General features: G+C 40.2%; 1 protein-coding gene across 4 annotated transcripts in view; it reads right to left on the reverse strand.

Moving 5' to 3' along the window:
- Positions 1 to 24,090, reverse strand: part of Ntrk2 (neurotrophic receptor tyrosine kinase 2) — a 371,115-nt gene that overhangs the window by 215,755 nt on the left and 131,270 nt on the right. Inside the window, exon 12 of one of the 4 annotated variants that reach the window (XM_042696233.1) lies at positions 11,045 to 12,600. The exons of the other annotated variants lie outside the window; for them this stretch is intronic. Within the exon in view, the coding sequence (XP_042552167.1) occupies positions 12,563 to 12,600 (38 nt within the window). The 3' untranslated portion in view covers positions 11,045 to 12,562. Of the gene's footprint in view, positions 1 to 11,044; positions 12,601 to 24,090 lie in introns of those variants that run through there. 4 annotated transcript variants of the gene reach the window in all.

Below are 24,090 nucleotides of genomic sequence, written 5' to 3' on the forward strand. Positions count from 1 at the left end.
AAAGCGGTCTGTTCTATCCAGTGAATGCTGAAATCAGGATCCCAATATTTGTGTGGTTATAATTTTTTTGTCTTCAGAGACAAAAACTCTTATGAAGAGAATATAGAGGCCAGTGGACTTTACAGAATTGAGTGGGAAATTAAGGGAAATATTGTTTTTAGAAAGGAGAAAGGAGGACAGGAAAAAGGAAGATGAACTGTCATTCAGTCTGAGTTGCTCCTCCAGTTGGACAATTTTCTACTAAGAACATGGGACCAGACTTCTCCTGAAACAAACTGTCTAAGATATTCTATTCTCTGACTTGTTCCAGAATCCAAACCTGTATATCACAATCATCAACATTCCCAGATTGCTATTTTGTGGAAAAGCAGAAAAAGGGAAGTATACTTCCTATGTGAAATATGTAAAATGCACCCCATAACCAAGAAATAGCACAGTCATTCAACACAGACCATTCCCCCTGCACTAAAAGAGTTAACATTAAAAGGAAACCTTTAGGCTGCTATTTCATTATTCACAGTAAAATAGAAAAGGGAGAGAAAAATCAGTAACATCATTTATAAATCCTGGAAAATGGAAGTTTCCAAGCTGTCATAAATAAGGATAAAAGTATTTGCCAAGTCAGAGGTTTCGCCAAGTTTGAAATCCACTCAATCCTTAGATCTTGGAGCTCAGAAGAAAACACTAACCTTTTGGGATTTGTAATCATTTTTCTCAGTAAAACTTCTTGCTATTTGTAAGAAGGTAAAACAAAAATAAAAAAAATTAAAAAATATGGAAAGTTTTTTAAGGGCCTATCGGCATTATATATAGTGAACACTGGGGAAATGATAATAGCACAAATGATACATACTTTGGGATCAAATTCCCACTTGGTTTAACAAGTCTACAAGTATGTAATAGTTCTCTTCCCTGTGGGTGGGTGTGAATAAGTTGTCTGTGTGTGTGTGTGTGTGTGTGTGTGTGTGTGTGTGTGTGTGTAGGAACTATTGTGGTCTTTCTAGTGATTCATCTCTCTTTTCTTCCCTTTCTCTCCCCTTCTTTCTCTTTCCCTCTCCTCTGTCTCTCATGCAAAATACACAAACACACAAATGTAAATACCCACACCCTTCTCAAAATCCATCAGACTAATTCTAAATGTTTAATGTGTAAAATTTAAAGAAGAGACAAAGGCATATTTGTGGTGTTTATATTGTGGAAATAAAACTAATAGAAAAGCAGAGAAAATGAGTGTTTTAAGAAAAATAAGCCAGTTGCTGGGCACCAGTGGCTCACGTCTGTAATCCTAGCTATTTGGGAGGCTGATAATGGCATAATAATATAGACTCTAAAAAAATAAAATAGTACTGTACACTCTAAAAACAAAATCAGATCCTGATAAGTATGGATTGCCAGGCACCAGTGATTCATGCCTATAATCCTAAACTACTCAGAAGGCCAACTTCCAAAGGATTATGGTTCAAAGCCAGCCTTGGTAAAATAGTCTCAAGTCCTCAACTACAAAATAGGCAGTGAAAAGCTAGGCTGGAGGTATGGCTCAAGGGGTAAGTAACAGCAAGTACAAACCAAGCAAACCAAGCAAGTACAAACCCTGAATTCAAATCCTAATACAAATAGAGGCAAAAAAAAAAAAAAAAAGTTGGTCATGGCTCAGGTACAGAATGATTAGGAAGTAAGATCCTATCCTAAAAATAACTGGCACCAGACTAGAAGTATGGCTATTGTGTTTGAGACCCAGATTTCAAATCCTCAGTACTTCCAAAACAAGAAAGAAAGAAAGAAAGAAGAAGGGGAAGGGAGGGAGGGAAGGAAGGAAAGAAGGAAGGAAGGAAGGAAGGAAGGAAGGAAGGAAGGAAGGAAGGAAAGAAGGAAGGAAGGAGGAAGAAAGAAAGGAAGGATGGTAGGAAAGAAGGATGGTAGGGAGGAAGGAAGGAAGGAAGGAAGCAAAGAAGGAAGGAAGGAAGCAAAGAAGGATGGTAGGGAGGAAGCAAAGAAGGATGGTAGGAAGGAAGAAAGGAAAGAAGGAAGGAAGGAAGGAAGGAAGAAGAGAGATAGCATGTAACAAGAGCTTGTAATGAGAGTAGGGATACTTGACACCAGCTCACACTTTATGCACAGTTGTAGCCACCAAATGAAGAGCAGTGGTCTAACAACTATCTTAGAATCTGCATCCAAAGGAACATTCAGGTGGCAAAGGGAAATCACTGATCTCAGAAAAGCAGAGTTAGATCAAGATGCACTGTAGTTATAAACTGCTTTGTTGAGTGGTACTTAAAGGTAATAAAAATATAATTTAAAATGAAAAGAAAAGCTGAATTAGAAGCAGGAAGTTTTAGGGGCAGACAGATCCAATTTGTGTGCCCTGGACAAGTTATTTAACTTCCCAAGTTGTTTTCTTGTGTGCAAATGATGGATAAACCTCACAGATAGTTTATCCCTGTACCTCCCACAAGGTCAGAGATGGCATCTGTTTGGTGTTTTTTACTGTTATCTTCTTCAAGACCTAGCTTACTTTCAGATATGTAAATGACAATAAGTATTTCATGGATTTTGAAGAGACTTGATTCAAGATAAAATGAGATAATATATTAAAGAATTTAGCACATGTTTCAGGGTTGTATCAAAGGAAAAGAATCACTCCAGCTAGTTTAAATAAAGAGATACACTGTAGACACTACCCAGAGAAGTGTGATGAGTTAGAACAAACAGGAAATGAGGAGAAAGACCCAGAGAGAGGGGGGGAGGGAGGGAGGGAGAGAGAGAGGGAAAGAGAGAGAATGTTCAATGGGAAACCTTTACCACCTGTAGGGAGAAAGAAAGAGAGACAGAAGGAGCCAGTGAGAACAGCCATGAGGAGGAATCATCCAGCAGGCCTCCAAATGTAGAGGATGATCCCTGCTAGATCTGGAACTTCCACATACAGAATGTTCCAGACACATCCTGACCACCATCAAAATCTGCAACTATACCCACTCATCAGATGCTGTGGGGAGTCAGTCCACTTCTGGGTAAGAATAAAACAGAACCATGTTTGGAGAAGGGCAATGGGGAGACAAATCACTCTCCCCAAATACAGCAGCTAGAAATATACTGAGAAAGATGATCTGCCCTGGAAGTTCTTCTGGAATGGCTGAAGTATTCTCAGCAATTGTGTCCTTCGTTCATGGAAAAACCCAGCACCCTTCCTAAAGGTAGAATAGGGCTGCTGACTAGGTCCTTTTTCTCTGACTTGAGGGGTTTTAGGTAAAATTATAAGAACTTACCTGAAGATGAATTATAATCCTCAGAGCAAACAGTGGCATCTACATTTTTATTTCATGACACAAGAAGACATACATACAAGAGATGTTTCTCCCTCATCTCCTTGGAAACAGAGTGAAAATATGAAAAGGAGAAAGGGAGAGGAGAATACTTATTGTCATTAGTTTATGGTTGGGCAGAGAGTTTTCATTCCAGCAAAACATAGGTCCTTGGGGTCTTGTGGTGGGTAAGTTAGACTTGACCAAATGGCTGGAAAATTAGCATATGCCCTTGGCAGTCCCTCTCAGTCACTGGCTGCCAGATGGGATGTACTGAGACAGGAGTGTCCATGAGATCAAGCTGCTCAGAGGATGCTCTGCCTCTTGGTGCTAGAAGGCCAAAAGCAGCTGAGGCGATTTCTTTCTCTTTGTTTCTTCTGGATCCTGTCCATGGAGGTGTTTGGATGTATCCTCAGAATCCCTTCCTACCACACCCTGCTCCTGCCCCACTGATGTGCTTTCTCTCCAGATTGCTATTTGGACAGAAAGAACTGCTCCAAAGAGTTGGGAAGTAGTGAGACCAAAAAAGAGAGGATGGAAAGAAGGAAGGAAGGAAGGAAGGAAGAAAGAAAGAAAGAAAGAAAGAAAGAAAGAAAGAAAGAAAGAAAGAAAGAAAGACAGAAAGACAGAAAGAAAGAAAGAAAGAAAGAAAGAAAGAAAGAAAAATCTATTTAAGGACAGTCAAACAACCACAAACCCATCTTCAGTTATCATGGAAAAGGCAAACATGCTGTAGATTTTCAGGAGCTAATTAACACTAGATTCATCCCTGAAGCAACCTGTGATTCATAAGGTGAAAGGGTAAAAAACAAAAAAAAAAAAACAGTTGCCAATTCCAGTGCCATGCTATACACTTGGGTTTGCAAGTCAAGATCTGCCAAGGATTGCTTAGTGGCATAAACAGGCAAGGGCTTCTGGGGACCAGAATAGGCATCTCCCTAGTGACTTGAGTTAATCTTACAATTTTACTTTGCCAAAAATAATCTGTTCTCATCTGCACATCTGGAAGGAGTGGCCATGAGGCACTTTCTCCACTCCCACAGTGACTGCCTTCCAATCTGTGTCTGTGGCATCTGGCTGGCCTTACCCTGGTCAAAGCTGGGCTCTGAGTTCAGGGCATACTAGTGCGTAATTAAGAGCCCCAGCTCTTGAATCTGAATTCAAGTCTTAAAATTATCATGTTACTGGGCTATGATGCCTCAAGCTTGTATTGTTTTTTTAAGGTAAAAGCTTCTTAACTTGAATGCTGATTAAATGTCAATATTGCTTAAATAAATAACTAAAACCAAAAAGAATCTGGGCTAAAGTATTTTTAAAGAAATGTAATTTGTATTGCTTCAAACATGAAGCAGTTTAAGAAGACTCATCAGGTGTGGCCTCCTAGAGATAGTGCCAAAAAGGACGTCAGGAAGCAGAAAAAGATAATCCACTTATCTGCAATTCATTGCCTGTAAGCACTTGTTCCAAAGGCATGGTGGAACTTGAAGCAAGTCTTTTCTTTCTAGTAGAGTCTTAACCAATTTGTTTTTTCTTAGTCAAAGATTAGTGTGTGTATATATGTGTGTGCATGTGTGTGTGTGTGTGTGAGTGTGTGTGTGTGTGTGTGTGTGTGTGTGTATGCTGGTCCTAGAGCTGGAACTCAGGGTCTGAGTGCTCTCCCTGAGCTTTTTTTGCTCAAGGCCAGCACACTACTTGAGCCATAGCTCTGCTTCTTTTGGTAGTTTATTGGAGATGAGAGTCTCACAGACCTTCCTGCCCAGGCTAGCTTCAAACTGCTATCCTCAGATCTCTGCCTCCTGAGTAGCTACAGGCAGGCACCAGCACCAAGCCAGAGATTTCAAATAGATAACTTAAAATTTAAAGCTAGGGTAGGTTGTGTTTAAATTATCAGAAATTCTGAATTAATAAAGTGAAAATTAAGAGATGTTATCTTTAAGATATTTCTTCTAGAATTCTCAACTTTCAGAGCATCACTTAAAGTCATTGAACTATTACAATACAGGCTCAAATAGACCTCTTACCAAAATAAAATCTTGGATCAAAACCAAGTAATGTACAAAAATCTCCTGGGTGAATAGAGTGTTCCAGGATTAGAAGCATGTTATCTCTGAGAATGTTCCAAGATGGCCTTTACAACTTGGGACATATCCAGATGGCCCAGGGAGTGGTTTCTTTGCATTTGGCTTCCATCCTTCTTCCATTTGGTCACCCACTCAACTGTCACATGACCAGTAGATGCAAGTGAGCCTATGATTCTCAGGTGCTTGCTGAGGCCTGCCTAACAACAATGCCAACCTAATGTATTATCAGCCATAGCAAGGGCCTCTTCTTTGCCACATTGTATACCTAACCCTTGGTATACAAGCGTTTGCCACATTGTATACCAAGGGTTTGATTGGGCTATCCCATTTAACTCTTGTAAGAGCCTTGTATGGTCTCTACTATTATTGTTATCATTTTATTTTACACGTGAGGAAACTGAGGAACAGATTGACTTTGCTGAGTTGCATGGGCCTTGGGTACAGCAGAGGTTCAAACCTGTATGTCTGGGGCAAGTGCCTACCTCTTCAAGTTAGCATATACCTTGCTAATGTCTGACAAAAATCTGGTTTCAGTGTAGCAAATTTAGATCTGGGTTAGACAAAAAAGGCCAGGTCACTAACACTAAATACCAGGCTCTTTTAAAGAGCAGAGTGCTTGGCTTTAATAAAACATCAAGTCACATTAGACTTGCTTTCCTATCACTAGGTCTTTAATTTGCAATGTTTCAAGGTTATCAGAAGGTGGTGGATGGTAAGTTCTTATTAACCAGGACTTTTGGCCCTATGCTAAAAGGTGAAAACTGAGGATAAGAAGGTGTGACAGGACTGAAAGATGAAGACAAAAGGGACATGAAGCATGGTCACTATGCTAATAGTCAGCCCCATAATATGTTGCTTCTACATCCATTGTCTTCCCCTTTTCTGCTTTCTATGAATGTGCAAGCAGTCATGTGTATTTAAGTACTTGATCTCTTAGAACAGAGAGAGATAGTACTGAGGATACTTTCTTGCTGGGACCTGAATCATTCAGATTTCTCAGATACTGAAAGGTTTTCCACAGAATGTAGAATTTTTAATTTTTTTTCTTTCTTTTCTTTCTTTTTTTTTTTTTTTGTGAGCCATGGGGCTTGAACTCTAGGCCTGGGCGCTGTCCCTGTGCTCTTCAGCTCAAGGCGAGTGCTCTACCTCTTGAGCCACAGCGCCACTTCCGGTTTTCTAGTGGTTTATTGGAGATCAGAGTCTCATGGACTTTTCTGCCTGGGCTGGCTTTGAACTGTGATCCTCAGAGTAGCTAAGATTAAGGCGGGAGTCATCGACGCCCAGCTCTTTTTCTTTTTTTAAGGAATCCCTTAAACATTTTTATGTATTGCCATATTGCCTTTTAGCCAATGAAAACATTTCTAATACAGGAATCATTATACCATAGATATGTAATTTATATTGATAAAAATGCAAAAAAGAAAATTGTTTTGAAAAAATAAAATAATCTTCACTGAGATGATTTATTCCAGAATCTATAATGGGTTGGAGACTATCCTCAAATTTTCACCAACACTTCTCAACCTTTTTCTTCTAACACCTTTAGTTTTGAACACCACCAAAAGCAGATGGGGGAGGGAGGATGGTATGTGTTTGAGGGAGGGTGGAGAGGGGTCCAAGATCTACAGAGAATGCAAGACACATAGAGATGAATTACAAAACTTTATTGGCTTGTTAAAAAAAACGAATGAATTCAGCAAATACATTTATCGTCTACCTGCATTGTTATAACAGCACTTAAAATAATTCTTTCAAATGGTTATCCATCATTTACAAGAAAAGTGAAAAATGGCTTGAAAAGCTGTAACATTATAAGGGGAACAGACAAGGCATGAAGATGATCATAGGCTGCCTCTGGATTGCAGCAAATGTAGTTGAACATGAAATGGAAGAAACCAAAATGGGAGAAACCCCAGGATTTTCTACTTTGAGTTTTCTTATACTCAATTCCTAAAGGTTCTGTTTAAAATAAAGTTAGTTAAAAACAATGTTGGTTCTTTTTTTCACTTCTCGTATAATTTGTTTTCACAGAAATTAAGTCTCCAAACAAAGCCACTGTTGTGTGGGGTAAGGGTTGCTTTAATATACTCTGGGTGCTCACTAGTGTCCATAAGGACACTACATGGCAAATGTGACCCCAATGAATCTGAGTCACCCTACGGTCACATTCAGATGGCTGAGAGGTTTCTTTGGTCCTTAAGACCAACACAAGGAAATGGGCTGTACTAAATGGCGACCTGCCCTTTATGACAGCCTTTTTTTTTCTTTAAACACTGTAGGCTGGGAATTCTATCAATCTAATTCCATCTATCATCGTTCCAATGCAAACTAAATTCAGAAGCATCCTTCCCCTTTCAGTCCTTAGATAAACTTAACATAGTCTGTAGGTAGTATACCTGTATGAACCAGATAGAATATACTCATATGGCTACTTCCAGTGCCTCTGAAATCTGCATAGTCTATCAGATACTTAGCTCCTCAGATCATGACATAGTCTCCAAATGTCAGAGTCAAGTCTTGTGTTGGAATCAATCTGCTGGGTGACTGACCCCATAGCGGGGAGGGATGGCAGGTGCAGCCATCAGCACAGACTAGTATCTGGTACAGCCCCATGACTGGGGACCGCAACCCTGTGGGAGCCTTGTCACAGGGGGCCACCTCCCCTCAGTATAGCACTCTCTCTGGATCTAGGGTCTGTACAAAATAAGATGAAGCAAGTTTCTCATGTAGTGTGATAGAAATAGATCAAAATCAAGGGAGGAATTTCAGGCAGCAAGCACTAAAGCAGGTGGAGGTGTGAATCATGGCCCTTCAGAGAGTGAGAGAATTGTTAGTATTATCCCATTTAGTACTTAGATTCCATTGTGCAAAGGGGGGTGGGGGGAGACACAAACAGACAAAAAAAAAACCCTTGAGTGTGTTATAATTAGGTAAAGCAATCAGTAAAACAAGAAGAAACTCTCTGTCTTGGGTCAGTTGAGAATCAGAGAGAGAGGAAGAAAAATTTAGAAACAGAGAGAGAGAGAAAGAGAGAGACGAGAAGGGAAGGAGGGAGGGAGAGAAAGAGAGAGGGAGGGAGGGAGAAAGAGAGAGAGAGACTGAGAGACAGAGAGAAATTCTATGAAAATAAAAGGGAGAAAGGGACAGAGGGAGAGGAGGTCCTCTCTTTTCTTGTTCACTTTCACACCCAGCAGGAAGCTGAATTCCTGCCTTGTGGTCCTTTAGTTATTTCTCCCGAAATTATTTTCCCTTCAGTAAACTCCAAAAAAAAAAAAAAAAAAAGTAAACTCCTAAAGATAGGTAGTCTCTGCTCTGCCCCGGGATGCACTCCTGGGGTCCTGCCATTCTGGGTCTAATTCAGGATCAGTTAAAGAGTGAAGTTCCCAAAGCAAACTCCCCTGGGTTCTGTTTCCCAGGGTGGGGCTGAGATTGCTTAGTTCTTTATCCTTGCTCTCTATTTTTGGAAAGAAAATTTGCTTGCTTGTATTTTGGTTGTCATCACAGTTAAGGGTTCCTGTCTCTGATGACAGTGGGTGTTTCTTAGTCTGTCTCCATTGTCCATTCCACAGTGGATAAACAAGACATAAGACCTAGACTACAATCATTAAAGGTCATGTCAGTCTGGTAAGCACACAATGTAGATAAGGTATGTGCACTTTCCCATGTCATCCTGGGTACATCTGAGACAGGTGGCATGCTAACAACAATAAGAAACCCAGGTCAGTCCCAACAGGAGGAACTAGATACATGGAAAGGGGCCAATCAGAGAATGGTGAGAAGATACTACTGTAAGAGAATTTCCAGCAAGGTGAGAAGGAAGAGGCACTCAATTGGGCAGGTGTAGCAGAGGGGGAAGAGCCAAGGTGAAGAACATACTGCAAATCTCATTTCATAGCTTATTGCGTAGAGCACTCAGTGGTGGCTAGGGAGAAAGAAAAGGAGTTTGCAAGCAAAAGACAGGTGGATCTGGTGAGCGAACAATGGCTGTGTTCAGAAGACAGAAGTAACGAACTGGCAGCCCACAGGCATGTTTTGTTGCCCTACATAATGTTTTAAAAATAGCTGAGCCAACTTTTTTAAAATAGGGATATTATACATTTTTTTAAAAATCCAGGTTTCACATCTCCTTTACAGACTGGAAACCTTCGTTCCTGGGGGACAGCATGGGCTAAAGCTGGATGATATCTGCCCTTCGGTTGTATGTTGGCTCGCCAAGGCCAAGGATACTTTGTGTGGGCAAGGAGACTTGCCTGGCCTTGAAGTGCCAAATCTTTGTTGGAGAAAAACAGATTTGATTATAGCAAAAGATGTTGCCTCTCCTTGTCAAATGCTGCAAAACACACACACACACACACACACACACACACACACACAAAATACAATACATGCCATTAGGAAGCTCTTAAAATGAAATTTTCTTAGAGAGAGCTGAAGCAAAGGATGAAAGAAGGAAGCCCATAGTATAAAGCAAAGCCAGGTTACTGATTATAGTCTGTAGGAATTAAAAGAGAAAAAGTAAAGAACATCAGTACCATCTGAGACCATTTTCTCATAGCCTGCTGTTTTCAACGCTCCTTAGGAGATGTGAAGCAAATCTGATATACTAAATTGCCTTATCTGTCTAGTTCTTTCCATTTGTTTTAAATCTACCTTTCAATCCTAGTTGTTGATTAAAAACAGTCCTTTCCCCCTACACTCTCACCTCTGGGAATCTTGTAAAATAGTCTTTAAACAATCCATCACTTTTTAATGGCTGCATGAAATAACATGAAAGTCGTTGTTGTTGTTGTTGTTTGTACCAAATGGCCGATATTTAAGAACCTTTGTCCTACTGAGCCCTGCCTGGCTCACAGTTTGAATTTCATTTTCTTCTCAGGGGTCAGGATTTCTGCTATTAGCTAGCCTCTTGGTAAGTCAACACCTCTGAGAAAGATGAAAATCTCAGTAGTGACAGGAACTGTCATTTAGAAGTGAGCAAAGGGGAATTTAGAGAATAGTCAGACCTCCCAGCACTGAGGTCTTTGCATTTTAATGGAACTGGAATGCATGAATTTGCCTTGGAAAAACTGTTCCTCTCTCAGATGCAAATAGGGAACAGGCAGGGTAAATGCTGGAATCCACAGGACCCAGCAGTAACATATTTAGTGGCTAATGTAAAAGATACAGTATAAAATATTCATCATGGATATTCTTTTTATGTCAAGTGATGCCTAAATGGGTCCTGGTTTATTGAGATTAATGCTTTGGTTACACAAGATTCAAAAGAAGGTACCAAACATGTTGAAATAGTTTTTTTTTTTTAATCTATAAATCTTTAAAGATAAACTGCAGGATTGGATCAACTACTGAAAACATTGTTTTTTTTTCTTTCTTCCTTTTTCCTTCCTTCCTTCCTTCCTTCCTTCCTTTCTTTCTTTCTTTCTTTCTTTCTTTCTTTCTTTCTTTCTTTCTTTCTTTCTTTCTTTCTTTCTTTCTTTCTTTCTTTCTTTCTTTCTTTCTTTCTCTCTTTCCTGGTTATGGGGCTTGAACTCTGGGCCTGGATATTGTCCCTGAGCTCTTCAGCTCAAAGCTAGTGCTCTACCACTTGAGCCACAGTGCCACTTCCAGTTTTCTGGTGGTTTGTTGGAGATAAGAGTCTCCCAGACTTTTCTGCCCAGGCTGGCTTTGAAGAGCAATCTTCAGATCTCAGCCTGCTGAGTAGCTAGCATTACAGGTGTGAGCCACTGGAGCCCAGCAAAACATTGGTTTTAACATGTTAATCAGTTTCCAATTCAACCATAGTGTAGATGGGAATGCCTAATAGAGATGATTGTGTTTTCTCAAATGCAATGTTCCAGGCTGAAGTGTCTCTCACAATGGGAGTAAGGAGGGGCCAGGTCGGGTAGCCTAGAAGCCATGCCTCTCTTCAGGACTCAAGATAGGAAAACTGTGTGGCCCAGACAAACAGAGCTTATGAAGGTCACTGTGAGGTCCAGATGAATGAAACAGGTGTTCCTAGGACAGAACATAGTGGGGACACAGCAATCTGTAGCTCTGAGGCTGCCCTCTCAGCAATGAGGAAGGCCATAAGAAAGCGTCTGTCACCTCGGTGCTGCTGGGGTCAGGACAAGCAATTCTGCCCATGAAAACCCAGCGGTAGGGCAGAATGCTGCAGGGGCACTGGCCTTCTTAGTCTATTCTCTCCAGCTCACAGCAGGTTTGCCTTTCTGCTTCCAGGCCTTTTCTGACTAGAAAAGCTGCAGCTCTGTAATGCAAACAGCATGAGAAACTGTGGCCTTTCCCTAGGAGGACTTCTAAAAAGCAGGTGGTTCACAGAGGGCAAATGAGAAGGAACAAGGTTACAATTTCACCATATGCATATAGACTACTCTTTGTTATGCTGAAACTGATTATGCCTAACCTGAATTGAAAGCCCTGATGGAGTAGCAGCTGTTTTGGTTTTTGCTGCTGCCCTCCTCTTTTTTCTTTTAGCCTGTGGATGAACCTTAAAATATTCACTAGTATTGTGTGATGCTGAAACCTAAGCAAAAAAAAAGTGGATTTTTTTTTTCCTGCAAACAAAGAAAAGCATCTTTCAATAATACCACAAAGTCCTTGGAACAATGATGTGTTCACTCTCTTTAAGTATCTGTATCACAGTACGTAGAAAAGGCAAAACTCCTTGGAGTCACAGCTGGTTAGAGAACAACAGGAAATGGTGTTGAAATAGATTAAATATCTATTACAGTTTTTAGTGTGCATTTATACCTATCCCTAACTTTATATAGATACTTTTTTCAGTTCACTTTTAATAAGCAAGCAATTGACATGGAGACATCCACACCTTTCAGAAAAGCAACACAATCCAATGGAATCTTATTTCAATTTTGGATTTGAACTAGGTGTAAGAACAGAAGAGAGGGATTCATTTAAGGGATCCTCTTTTGTTTGGTTTTGTTTTGTTTTCTTGCGTTGCTCTTCAGTTGCCTGAGAGCTGCCTCTGCCTTGGTGTTCCCCAATCACAGCTCACAAAAAAGCAGGCTCCAGACAGTACATCCGCCAAGCACCTCCCGTTTCTACCAGAGCATCCCAAGTAAGCAGTACTTCCGGGATAAGCCAACAGCAGTCCCAAGAGTTCAGCTTACAGGGCAGCAGCAACCACCAAACACCACAGCCCCTTCCTCTGTCATTCCTTTATTCCAGCTACCCATCCAGTGGGATCTTATGAAACAAAACAAAACCTAAAAGAAACACAAAATAAAACAGAAGTCATGCTCAAAAGAAAAAATCAGTGGAAATGAACATGTATGCATCATCACCTTTAAAAGAACATAATAATAAATAAATCGAAAATAAGACAACATGGAATATGCTTTAACACACAAAGCATCATATAATAACAGGACAGAAATTGGGAAGACATGTGCATCTCATTACTGAGTAAATTTGTTTTCAACTTAAAATCAGTTTTACATAAAACATGAGGACAAAATGCAGCAATTTCTACATACAACCCCACCCCTAATTATATCAAACATTGGTTGCTTTATTTCAGGAGGGCAATCTGTGTAAAATAAAAATGATCCCTGAAGAATGAACAAGTATTTGTTTATGTGGGGTCAAATTTGATTGGGCAACAAGTATCTGTCCAAATACTGATTCTCTTCATCAAATTATTAAAAAAAATAATCAAACAGTTACTCAGCAGGTGGGACAGAAAACTACATTGCTTAATACAAAGGTTTAGATTTCTTGTCAGGAATGTTAATATTGCTTAAACTTAAGTACATACCATACCAAATATATGACATTCATATAAGTCATAATAACCATATGTCCATAGCATGAAACATGAGGTATGTTATATATTATATTTGAATATAGTACATATACATTATATATTATATGTGAAAATATATGTATTTGGATATATTATATGTGAGTATATTCATGTCTATCTATATATTTATATTACACATCCATAACTTATATCCAATAAGTTAATTCTGGAAATACTTATTAAACACCAAAAAGCAGATGTTGTAATAGATGACACAAAAATAAGGAAGAATATGGAGTTGGTTGGCCACAAATATTTCATGGCCCCACAAGAGGTGAAAGATGAGTAAATAAGTCTAGGGCAAAATAACAAATCTCCTTTATACCAGGCTTTTTTTCAAGTGTGATGCCCAAATTGGCCTGTTGAATTTTATAATAATTCCTATGAGACAGGTCCTGCTATTATGCCTTCATGCCTTCATTACAAGTGAGGAAACAGGCTCAGTGGGTTAAGCAGTTTGCCCAAGGTCATACAACTGCTATGTGCTAGAGCTCTGATCCCAGCCTAGGAACTATGATTCTGTGTCACAGTACAAGAAAGAGATAAATTGAAGACAACTTCTCTCTGCACTTGTTCCTGAAAACCCACTAGGAATGGCAAAGGTTCTGGTACAAACCATTCTATGTGTAAATTGCATGAATCTTCATCCATTTCCCAAGTGGCAATAGAAGGCATCATATTAGAAAGCCCCAAGACATTCTCAAGCTGAGTTCTGGAAGGTTCCTCTAAGCCCAACCCTCCAGATTCTCAATCTTCCTCAACCTTCCTGGTGTCTGGTATGCCAAGTGTGGGTGTCCTCTGCCTCCAGAGCTGGAATCACCAACCCGGATCTGCAGCATCATTTACAGCAATGCTGAAGAGTCCACAAAGCTTAATTCCACAGCATTCTCTCCCCTGCTATTTCAAGTCACTGTAAAAGAACTCAGCAAGGTCACCAAACTTGGTTTTGTGGGTTTAATCACATACACAAAGCCCTGAGAATTTAAGAAGTACTAAGTGTGCAGATTTCTCCTATCTCTACATTTCTTCTCCTGCTCCCCTCCCCCTCAAAAAAAGTTTTGCCTCCAGGCAAACAGAAGCCAAACTAGTTTAAGTGTGCATTATAGCATGTAGGACACGCTCACCAAACTGGCCAACCACACTCCTTAATTACTCCAGGAAGTCTTAATCAGATGGGTCTCAAATTCCCTCCCTTGGAAACAATAGGATTAATGTAAGAATTTTACAGGAGAAATAAGGCAATAAAAATAGATTATACTTACCCCCATCCCCATTAAAAACAAAAACAAAAAACACCACAGTTGTTAGCCAGGTGCCAGTGGTTCATGCCTATAATCCTATCTACTCAGGAAGGTGAAATCTAAGGACTGAAGTTCAAAGCCTATGAGAGTCTTACCTCTAACCAGCAAAAAGCCAGAAATGAAACTGTGGCTCAAGTGGTAGAGCCAAAAAAGTAAAGGAACAGTGCCTAGGCCCTGAGTTCAAGCCCCAGAACTGGCACATACCACACACTCACACACACACACACACACACACACGCACACACACACACACACACACAAGCTGAGTGTCAGTAGCTCATGCCTATAATCCAAGCTAACCTTGAGCAAAAGTGCTTAAGGAACAGCACCCAGGCCCTGAGCTCAAGCATCAGGACAGAAATAATAATAATAATATATTAATTCTACATACTTGTTTTCCCTATATAATTATTTGGGAGGGTATTTAAATTCTCATAGAATAATAGACTCAATTAAGCTCTAAGAGCAAAGCCTCTTCTCCAGTTGAGTTATGTCACAGCAACTCTGAGATTTATACCAATGAGCATTTGCAAGGGAAACTAGGCCACCCTTCTTTGCCTCTGTTTGCCATTTTCCTACCTTAGGACCCTTTCTAGGCTCATTAATGATGACTATTAGGAGACAGAATTTGCTTCTCTTGATGCCAGCTCTTCAGGAACACCATGACTGCTTTTGCCCTTATTGAAATGGATATGTTCCTCATACAGCCTCTTCATCTGGACTTCGTGATATGTCCATTCTTCCCAAAGAAACAAGAGTTCAGTTCCACACTCGAGATGCAAACTCCATATGAACACACAGGATACCTTCCTTGTGAAGTACACCATTACAATAGGGTCTATATTTAGGCTGTGCTTTCTACCATTCCTCACTTCCAGCAAGGAAAGTCAGTCTCTCCTCTTCTCTCCTCTTTGATACCCTGCATCTTCACTCACTACTGATATCTCACCACATATTGAAACAGAGTTGACACTTTTTTTGTACTAATCTTAGGGCTTAAACTCAGGGCCTGGGAACTCACTGTCCCTGAATTTTCTTGAAGTCTAGCACCCTACCACTTAAGCTATAGCAATACCTCCAGTTTTATTGGTGCCTATTTGTAGATAAGAGTTTCACAAACTCCTGCCCATGCTAGCTTTGGACCATAATCTTCAGATCTCAGCCTCCTGAGTTGCTAGGATTATAGGTGTGAGCCCCTGGCACCCGGCAAGAAACTATGCCTACCACTTCATAATTCTAAGTGATTGACAGATTCAATCACAGCCCCAATTTATCTATCAGGATCTTATAACTTCTACCCTTTCATCAAAAGGGGAGAGGGAAACAACAACAACAACAACAAATCCCACAAAAATTTAAATCCTCAAGAAAAGGACCAGAAAACAATAGATCATTATTTTCTTCTAGTGAGGGGGAAAGTTTTTAGACCACAACAAATGGCTGAACATCTTGTGGGCTTAGCAGCCAAACGAGCTGTCTAGCTTCTGAGCCCGAAATATAGATATATTTTGACAATGTGACATTCTGAAACATTCGCAGCATTCCAATGGTGCATGGTGGTTTCCGTGAGATCAGTTCCTCTATAGAAAACAACTTTGGAAACACTTTGTCACTGCTGTGTATGTTAGCTAAACTAAACAGGAAGAAGGCTGAAGCAGGTGCAGTCGGAGAAATGAGAAGGAAAATTGAAGGGAGAGAAGGCAAAAGAACGGATGTGGCCTAAAACAGGATCTCAATTTGCTGATTTAGCACTGTCCTCTTCAAAGGGATGGACTGAGGAGAGGTCTGAGGGTCAGTGAAGTGCTCTGCTTTTCTACCATTGGCTCTCAACCCATTGAGATTTATTTACATTCAAACGTGCACACATGTTCCTTCTATTACTCAGAGGCAATCAGCCATAAAATGGCAAGGATCTGCAGTACATTTAAATTAACAGCAATTTATCTGGATCAAAAAGGAAAACTGCTGAGTCCAGAGGAAGCTGAGGGAACGGAAGAAAGATACAGCTGCTATCTAAAAAAGCAAATCTTATCACATTTGTCACTTGGAGAGTTCAAGCAGAAAACTGCCGACTTGGGCAACTGTGTGGCAGAGTGCCACCACGGAAACGGTGTGGTGGCTAGGACTTCAGAGTGGCCATTTACCTTCATTGGAAAGCATGAAGAATTCTTCCTGAGTCTTGTGGAAAAGTGTTGGCTTGGTAAAATCACATGATAAACATGGAGTGCCTAGAAAATAGTGGGTTCAGAAGCTATCCATCACCAAGTTTTATATGAGTCAGTTATAATTTTGCCCTGTTTCAACACCTAGGTTAACATATCAATTTCTCTAAGTTTGCTTTTTGTGAATCCCTAGTATCTGTTAGTTAATGACAACTATCTCTTGCTGTTGTGGCTTTGGTTTTTTTTTTAAGTTTTCTAGGACTCAGTCCATGTAGATATGATGTGCCCAAAATTGCCCAAGAATGAGTGAAAGAGCTGATGTCTAAGCTGTGAATCTCTGGATCATCAGTCTATCTTTTACAAAGGTAGCTTCTGCACTTGTAATAGATATTCCCCAAGCCCTTCAGTTTAGATCCTGTTCTTTCTCTACTCAGCCAAGATGTGTAAAAACATTCTCCAAGCATCCCTTCTGCTTTTAAGGATGTGCCTTGTCCACAGGCCATGTCTTATCCTGAGGACTCCTTCCAGCAAGCAAGTTCCCCTTCTAATGCCTGGACTGCTCTTCAGCTCCTATATAAAAGCCACCTCCTATAGGGATGTATTTTATCCTCCTAGTGGTCTAGACTCAGCAGCCTTCTTTTGTACTTGCTTTTCTTTTGTAATTTTTCTGAATCCCAATTGCAAATAACCCTTAACTGACCAGCACTAACACACAAATATCAAGGACAGAATGAATTTGGTGATTCATCATAATGATGTCTGAATTCTGAGTTTTATTGGAGAACTCTAGTGCACTCAACAGCAGACCTGAAATGGAAGGAAAGAAAGGCCAATGCAACATTGCTTTTCCTGGCCAAATGGGTGCCTCCACTCCCTGGAAAGCTGAGAAGAAAGTCATACACATTTTCAATACAGTAAAACCTTTAAAGATGAATACATGGACACCCATGAATGTCTCATAGGTTACTGTAAGCTCCTGCAGAAAAGGTCTCAATTTATTCTAATTCTCATATTGATCAATGTCACAATGGGTTGGGACAAAGGAAAGAATCAGTGGTTCCATGTATTTATGGAGATGAAAAAAACAACAATCTAGAGACAAAGCTACACAACAAGGATAGTAAAGGGAAAAAGTTAGGGTTTGCATTTGCAAAATGTTTACTTATGTCCTGAAAATTAAAGGAGGAAACACAAAGTTCTTGGCAATGCTAGAATGCATAAAGAAAGCCAAAGTGATTGCACAACTCAAATTCCATGATTCCAAGAAGGGTGCGGTCAGGTCAAGAGCTCAGGCACTTGACAAGACTTCACATAGGATGGACAAATGGTCAGGTCTGCCAGACATGGGTGCAGTGGATGCCACTGCCCTGGTCCATAGAAGCACCTAAAAATGCTTTCAAACAGAATAGAAAAATAAAAATGGAAGCTTGTGATCTGAGGGACATTCAGAAGGTCACAATATTCTACTATCAACCAGGCACTGATGGCTCATGCCTGTAATCCTAGCTACTCAGGAGGCAGAGATCTGAGGATCTCAATTTGAAACCAACCCAGGCAGGAAAAATTCTGTGAGACTCTTATCTCTAAGAACCAACAGAAAACAAGAAGTGGAGCCATGGCTCAAAGTGGTAGAGCATTACTAGCCTTGAGTACAAAAGTTCAGGGATAACACCCAGGCGCTAAATTCAAGCCCTACAACCAAAAAAAAAAATCCACCATGATCAAACCAAGGAGCCCAAATTAGTCTACTATTCACATGGGTCTATCTAGCCTTGTTTGTTCAATATACATGTACAGTCATCCCTCGATATCCAAGGCACCCTTGCAGGTACCAAAATTCTGCAATGCTAATATCCTTTATATAAAATGGCATAGTATTTGCATATACCCTATGTAAAATCTTCCTTATACATTTCTTTCATTTCTATATTCCTGTTAGTATCTAGTACACTACAATGCTATATAAATTGTTATACTGTGTTGTTTAGGGGATAGTGATGAATTTGCATGTTTACTACAGATATAACTCTTGTTTTCAAATAATATTGAACTACCATTGGTTGAATGCACATATGTAAGACCCATGAAAACAGAGGGCTTCCTGCATAAACTTGGTACTTCTATCCCAGGCTTTGCATCTACATTTGCTTTTCACTCAAATACTGTAGCAGTGGTGTTTTATAGCATGTGAAGCCACAGATCTAGAAACTACAGGGTCCAAGCAGGAAGGGAGGGATGTGTAGCCTATCACACAGTGAGCCATGACTGTATAAAACCCAGAAGAACTTCAAACACACACAATGCAAGTGTTTGGCTCTGTCAGACTGTGGTTAAAATGATGGGTAACAGACAAAAATGGATCTGGCAGTGAGTTTCTGGAAAAGAAAGCATACATAGATCCACTACTGCCTGTCTGAGAATGATAATTATTATGATAAAGATGCAAATCTGAAGATGGAAAGAGGAAGATGAGGAATAAAGGAAAATTAGTTGTGATTGGTGCACTTCAGAGACTGCATGCATGCAAAGGAACCATGATTACTGAAGAGCAAAACCAGAGGTGTCAAGACTACAGAATCTACTCTCAAGGTGGAAGAATACATGTATGAATAATATTTGTCATGGAGCAAGCACTTGTAAGCACTGCCTCAGAAATCAAGTTTGAAGACCTTTAACATTTAGGATTCTTGCTACGTAAGCAGCTACACTGAGCGGACTATTGTGTGCACAGGACCCTTGCTGATTGCTGCAAATTTCAGAATTCAGATTCATCAGTGGCTTCAAGGAGGAGAGGTTCCAACACTCTCACTTGAATAGAAAGAGGCCTATGAATCCCATCTCCATTTCAACAAGCTAAGTGTGAAAGCTAAGAAAACCTCAACTCACACCAAGTCTTTCTGAATGTCAGACAGAAAGAGACCTGAGGTTGATGGTCTCCACATCTCCCCCATAAACTGACTCTAATCAACATGAATTACACAAAACCTGCCTCAGAGGAGCATTAGAAAAAGCAAAAGCTTTCTCCTGCTCATTTTGGAGGGTAGGTTGTCATCCTATCATTTGGCATCAACAAGGTAAAACTGGGTTTTGATCTATGGTTTATCAAGAAGATTGGTTCATGTGGTCAGTCCTAAGCTTTGCAATGGTGTCCCTCTACCATGGGCTAGTGCTATGTTTCCTCCTCCTCACTGCTTGGGTCCTGCAAGCAAGAACATTACCCTTTCAATACGCAGGACCCCAGACCAACAGGGGGCCCCAGACCTGCCTCCACAGCTGCTAGAAGCACTTGCTGGGATATGGAGGGGTGGGATGGCCAGAGAGCAGGAAGCTTCCAGATTTCAAAGATATTTGTCTAACTCTAATAGCCTTTGATCTAGAAGGCTGGGGTGTGCCCAAACTGAGAGACAGAAGATGATGTAGAAAGAAGTCTTTTACCCAAATATGCCCCTTTTCCGTGCTGCCTTCTTCCAGCACCACCATGGGCAAAACTCCCATCACCTCAGACATTACTTACTAAGAATGAAAATTGAAATGTGCCTCTCTTCAAAAGCATCGGGGATGAGAGGGGGGTCAGCAAGGGCCCATCTAACTCTCTGCTGATATCTGAAGAAGGTTAAAGTGATCCTCCTCCTGCTCTCTGTAAGTCCACTGGAATGTAACTGAACACTCACCCACAAAGAGGAATGGCAAGTTCCATGGGAACCTGGGAAAGCATATCCAACTTTAACCCAGATGACCATCCCTGGCCCTAGCAAAGTTTAAATAGACAGACCCCTGGACAGGTCATCAGTCTGAAAAGTGTCTTCTCACTCATATGCTTTTGCATTGCGAGAACCCCTCAGGATTCTGAAAACAGCCAATTGCTATGCACATTCACAATACATAGCAGGGGACCCATTTCAAAAAGCCTCATTAAACAGACAGCTTACTTTACCCAAGAGCAGACTCTCAACAGGAAACCCAAAAAGTGCAAAGATAATCCCAGAGTCACAGCCTCATATGCATTCAGCCTGAGGCCACCAACTGAACTCCCAACCTGACCTAAATGAACCTGCACTTCTAGAAGCTTCTTTTCTTTGCTCAAAGAGCTCATTTGCCCTTTCTGCTATGCCATCCCACCTCATGGTCTTTACTAACACTCAATAAGGTCTCAGTGCACCTGGATCTGTGGCCACCTCAGTGGCTTTACAAGACCCTGTCTTTAAAAGACTGGAGAATCCTCTACTCCACAACTCCTTCAGTCTGGCACACACCAACTCCCTTCTGAGTGCTTAGTTAAGGACAATTTATGAGGCGAAAACTCTGGGAAAGAGCATCCATTGTTGTTTTACACACACACACACACACACACACACACACACACACACACACACACACACGGCAGATATTACATTTTTTTCCTTAAATGAAGTATGGCTGGCAGGCTATGACACACAAAATATTATAGCTTAGTTAAGCAATATATCAGCCATACCAAAAATCAATCAGAGCCAAGACACTGGCAAAACAATGCATTTTAGATCTTTTTTTTTCTTCAGTGCAAACAATGTATTCAAAACATCTGACACTCTTTTCAAGGATATTCTGCAAAACTTACAGGGAGTTGTTGGGAAAGTCTAAGCAATTAAAAGAGAAAGGCTACTTTTAATTTATAACCCTACACACGTTCTTTGCTTCAAAGAGGAATTGTAGTCTGCATAAAACAGAGATGTTGAAGGATATAACAGACACATACATGCAAATGTGAAAACACAAATTTTCAAATAAAAAATATATAGAGAGATATGAAAAGACAGTGTATAATCACACATGGGTATCAGGAATGACTAGATTATAAATTAGTTTTTCCTTCATTCTTCAAAATTATGGCCATTTGTCATCTGTCTCTGAGATCCTAGCCTTTTCCCTGTTGTTACTACTGAAGCTAGAATTTTATTTTAACTACTTTTTTTTATGGATTGGGCTTGACCTCAGGCCCTGGGCACTGTCCCTGAGCTTTTATTCTAAAGGTTGGTACTTTTATCACTTGAGCCATAGCTCCACTTTTGTTTTTTGGTAGTTAACTAGAGATTAGATTCTCATGAAGCTGTCTTCCTGAGCTGGCTTCAAACCTTGATTCTCAGATCTCAGCATCTTGAGCAGTTAGGATTCCACACTTGAGCCACTAGCATCCAGTAATTTTAAGAAGTAATCACTTTGCATGTTTACCTTCTTTGAAGGCAGTTTGGTTCAATCACAAAAAAAAAACCCCTAAGACCAAACAGATTTGAGTTTAAATTGTACCTCTTTTCTTTCTATGCTATATAACACTAGCCAAGGCACGGGAGAGCTCTGAAATTCAGTATGTAACTTTTAGAACAGAGTTGGAAATACACACACACACACACACACACACACACACACACACCATGTTTTTGTGACTGGAACTGATGTGGTAGTATACATATATAAGTTCTGATCACATATATGATGTATAATGTTCTTTTTGGCCAGATAGGCCTATGCTTTACTAAGGAGGTGTGACTTAAAAAACCAATATGCTCAAGATGATGATTAACTGCTAGCCACAAGTAATACATAACCTTGATGCACTTTCATTGAATTGCTATTGTGGACTTGGTTGTAAACCATTCAGGGACTATGTTTTTTAAAGCCAACAGGATTGGATATAGAAAATGGCCTTCACAAATGCATGCCGGGTTCCAGGACAGGGGAAATAAGTGTCTTTGTCACTTGTTTTCCTTTTAACTGCCTAATGTCACCCCTCCCTTGTGTCATGTCCTCCCATCAGTCTGTCTCTCTTCCTCTCTCTCCCTTTTCTCCCCTCCTGCCTCCCCCTCTTCTCTCTCCCTCCATCTTTCTCCCTCTCCTTCTACCTCCACACCTCTCTTCCTTTCTCTTTTTCTCCACATGTATGGATCGTGGCTCTTTCTCTCATTCCCTTCTCTATTTCTCTTGTGGCCTGAGAGACTGAAGTATATGACATTTTCACTATTGCTATTTTATTCGTGGTTGTTATGGCCTAGATTTGAATATGATGTTTTTTTTCTTTCAAAACATCTTAAGTAGTATTTTATTTATTGATGTCTCTCCTCCACCCATTTTGCTGTACTGTTTTGTTTCTTTTCTTATTCCATTATAGGAAAATTGAAGACAAAGATTATCAAAGTTATAGTACAATTTTTAAAAAAGTGAATGTAAACAAGTTCTGAAAAATATGAACAATGTAAAGTAGAGAAATGTGATTTATAAAAATCTTGTTTTATGACAACTTTCCAAGTATATGTCAACCATATTTCCCAAACTTCTTTGCGAAGAAAACATTCATTTATTTCTAGTAGAGTAAAAGAAGGTTAGTGCTTCCATTTTACAGATGGAATCATAAAGGTAGATTATTAATTTTATTTTCTCTCACTAGCCAACCACATCCAACCATATGACAGAATAACAAAGATTCTTTTTTGGGGGGGGAGATTTTAGGGGTTGAACTCAGGACCTCAAGGGTGCTAAGTAGCAGTCTCCAGCTTGAACTATGCCATTAGCTCCATTTGCTTTAATTAGTTTTTGAATAAGGTCTTGCAGAAATTTTTGGCCTAGGTTGACCTGGGCCACAATCCTTCTATCTGTAATTCTCATGTCACTGGGATGGCAGGCATATATACCACCACACCCAGCTTATTGGTTGAGATGATGGGGCCTGAAGAACTTTTTGCCTAGGCTACCTTCAAACCACCATCCTCTTGCTCTTAGCCCCTGGAGTAACTAGGATTATAGGCCTGGGTTATCATGCTCAGCCCCAAATATCTTTTAGCATTATCTCATGTATTTCATCTTAGCACTTTGGACAAAAATAAAAATCTTAATAAAAAAATAAATAAAAATCTTGAGCTGCTCTTATACAGCAAAATCCTCTGTTTACCCACCAAGAAGTAAATATTTCCAGAAGTAAGAGCAGAACACTTTAAAGTAGATGAACTTTGGCTATACTTCCCCCTAAGGTGTTACCAGTATATTCTCCAACTGCTCACTAGAATAAGCATGCTTCAGTGCTTTCCAGATTTCCATTTTCAGTCATAAACAGGGAACTCCAACCCTGCCCTTGCTCAACTCAGAAGCTCCTCCAATGATTCCTTTCAACCACATTATAAATCATAGGTCCAAATAGATTTACTGGCTATAAAGGATTTAAAAAATGCACAGAGGAGAACTTTGCTCAAAAATTCCAAGTTCACCCTCCTGGAAAACAGAGGGAGGCCCAATGTGAGAGCCAGACTCCCTAGGGACATGGCAAGAAGAGCTGCTCTAAGCTCTGGCAGATCTCAGGGTGGCCATACTGCCTTTCTGGGTCAGTAAGATGGCTTGCCATGCCAGAATGGAGGCTTCTGACTGAGATACTACTCTGCATCCAAATGCTGGCATGTGTCAGGG

This window comes from Dipodomys spectabilis, unplaced genomic scaffold, assembly GCF_019054845.1.
Source record: "Dipodomys spectabilis isolate Male_0828 unplaced genomic scaffold, ASM1905484v1 ptg000204l, whole genome shotgun sequence".
Lineage (NCBI taxonomy): Eukaryota > Metazoa > Chordata > Mammalia > Rodentia > Heteromyidae > Dipodomys > Dipodomys spectabilis.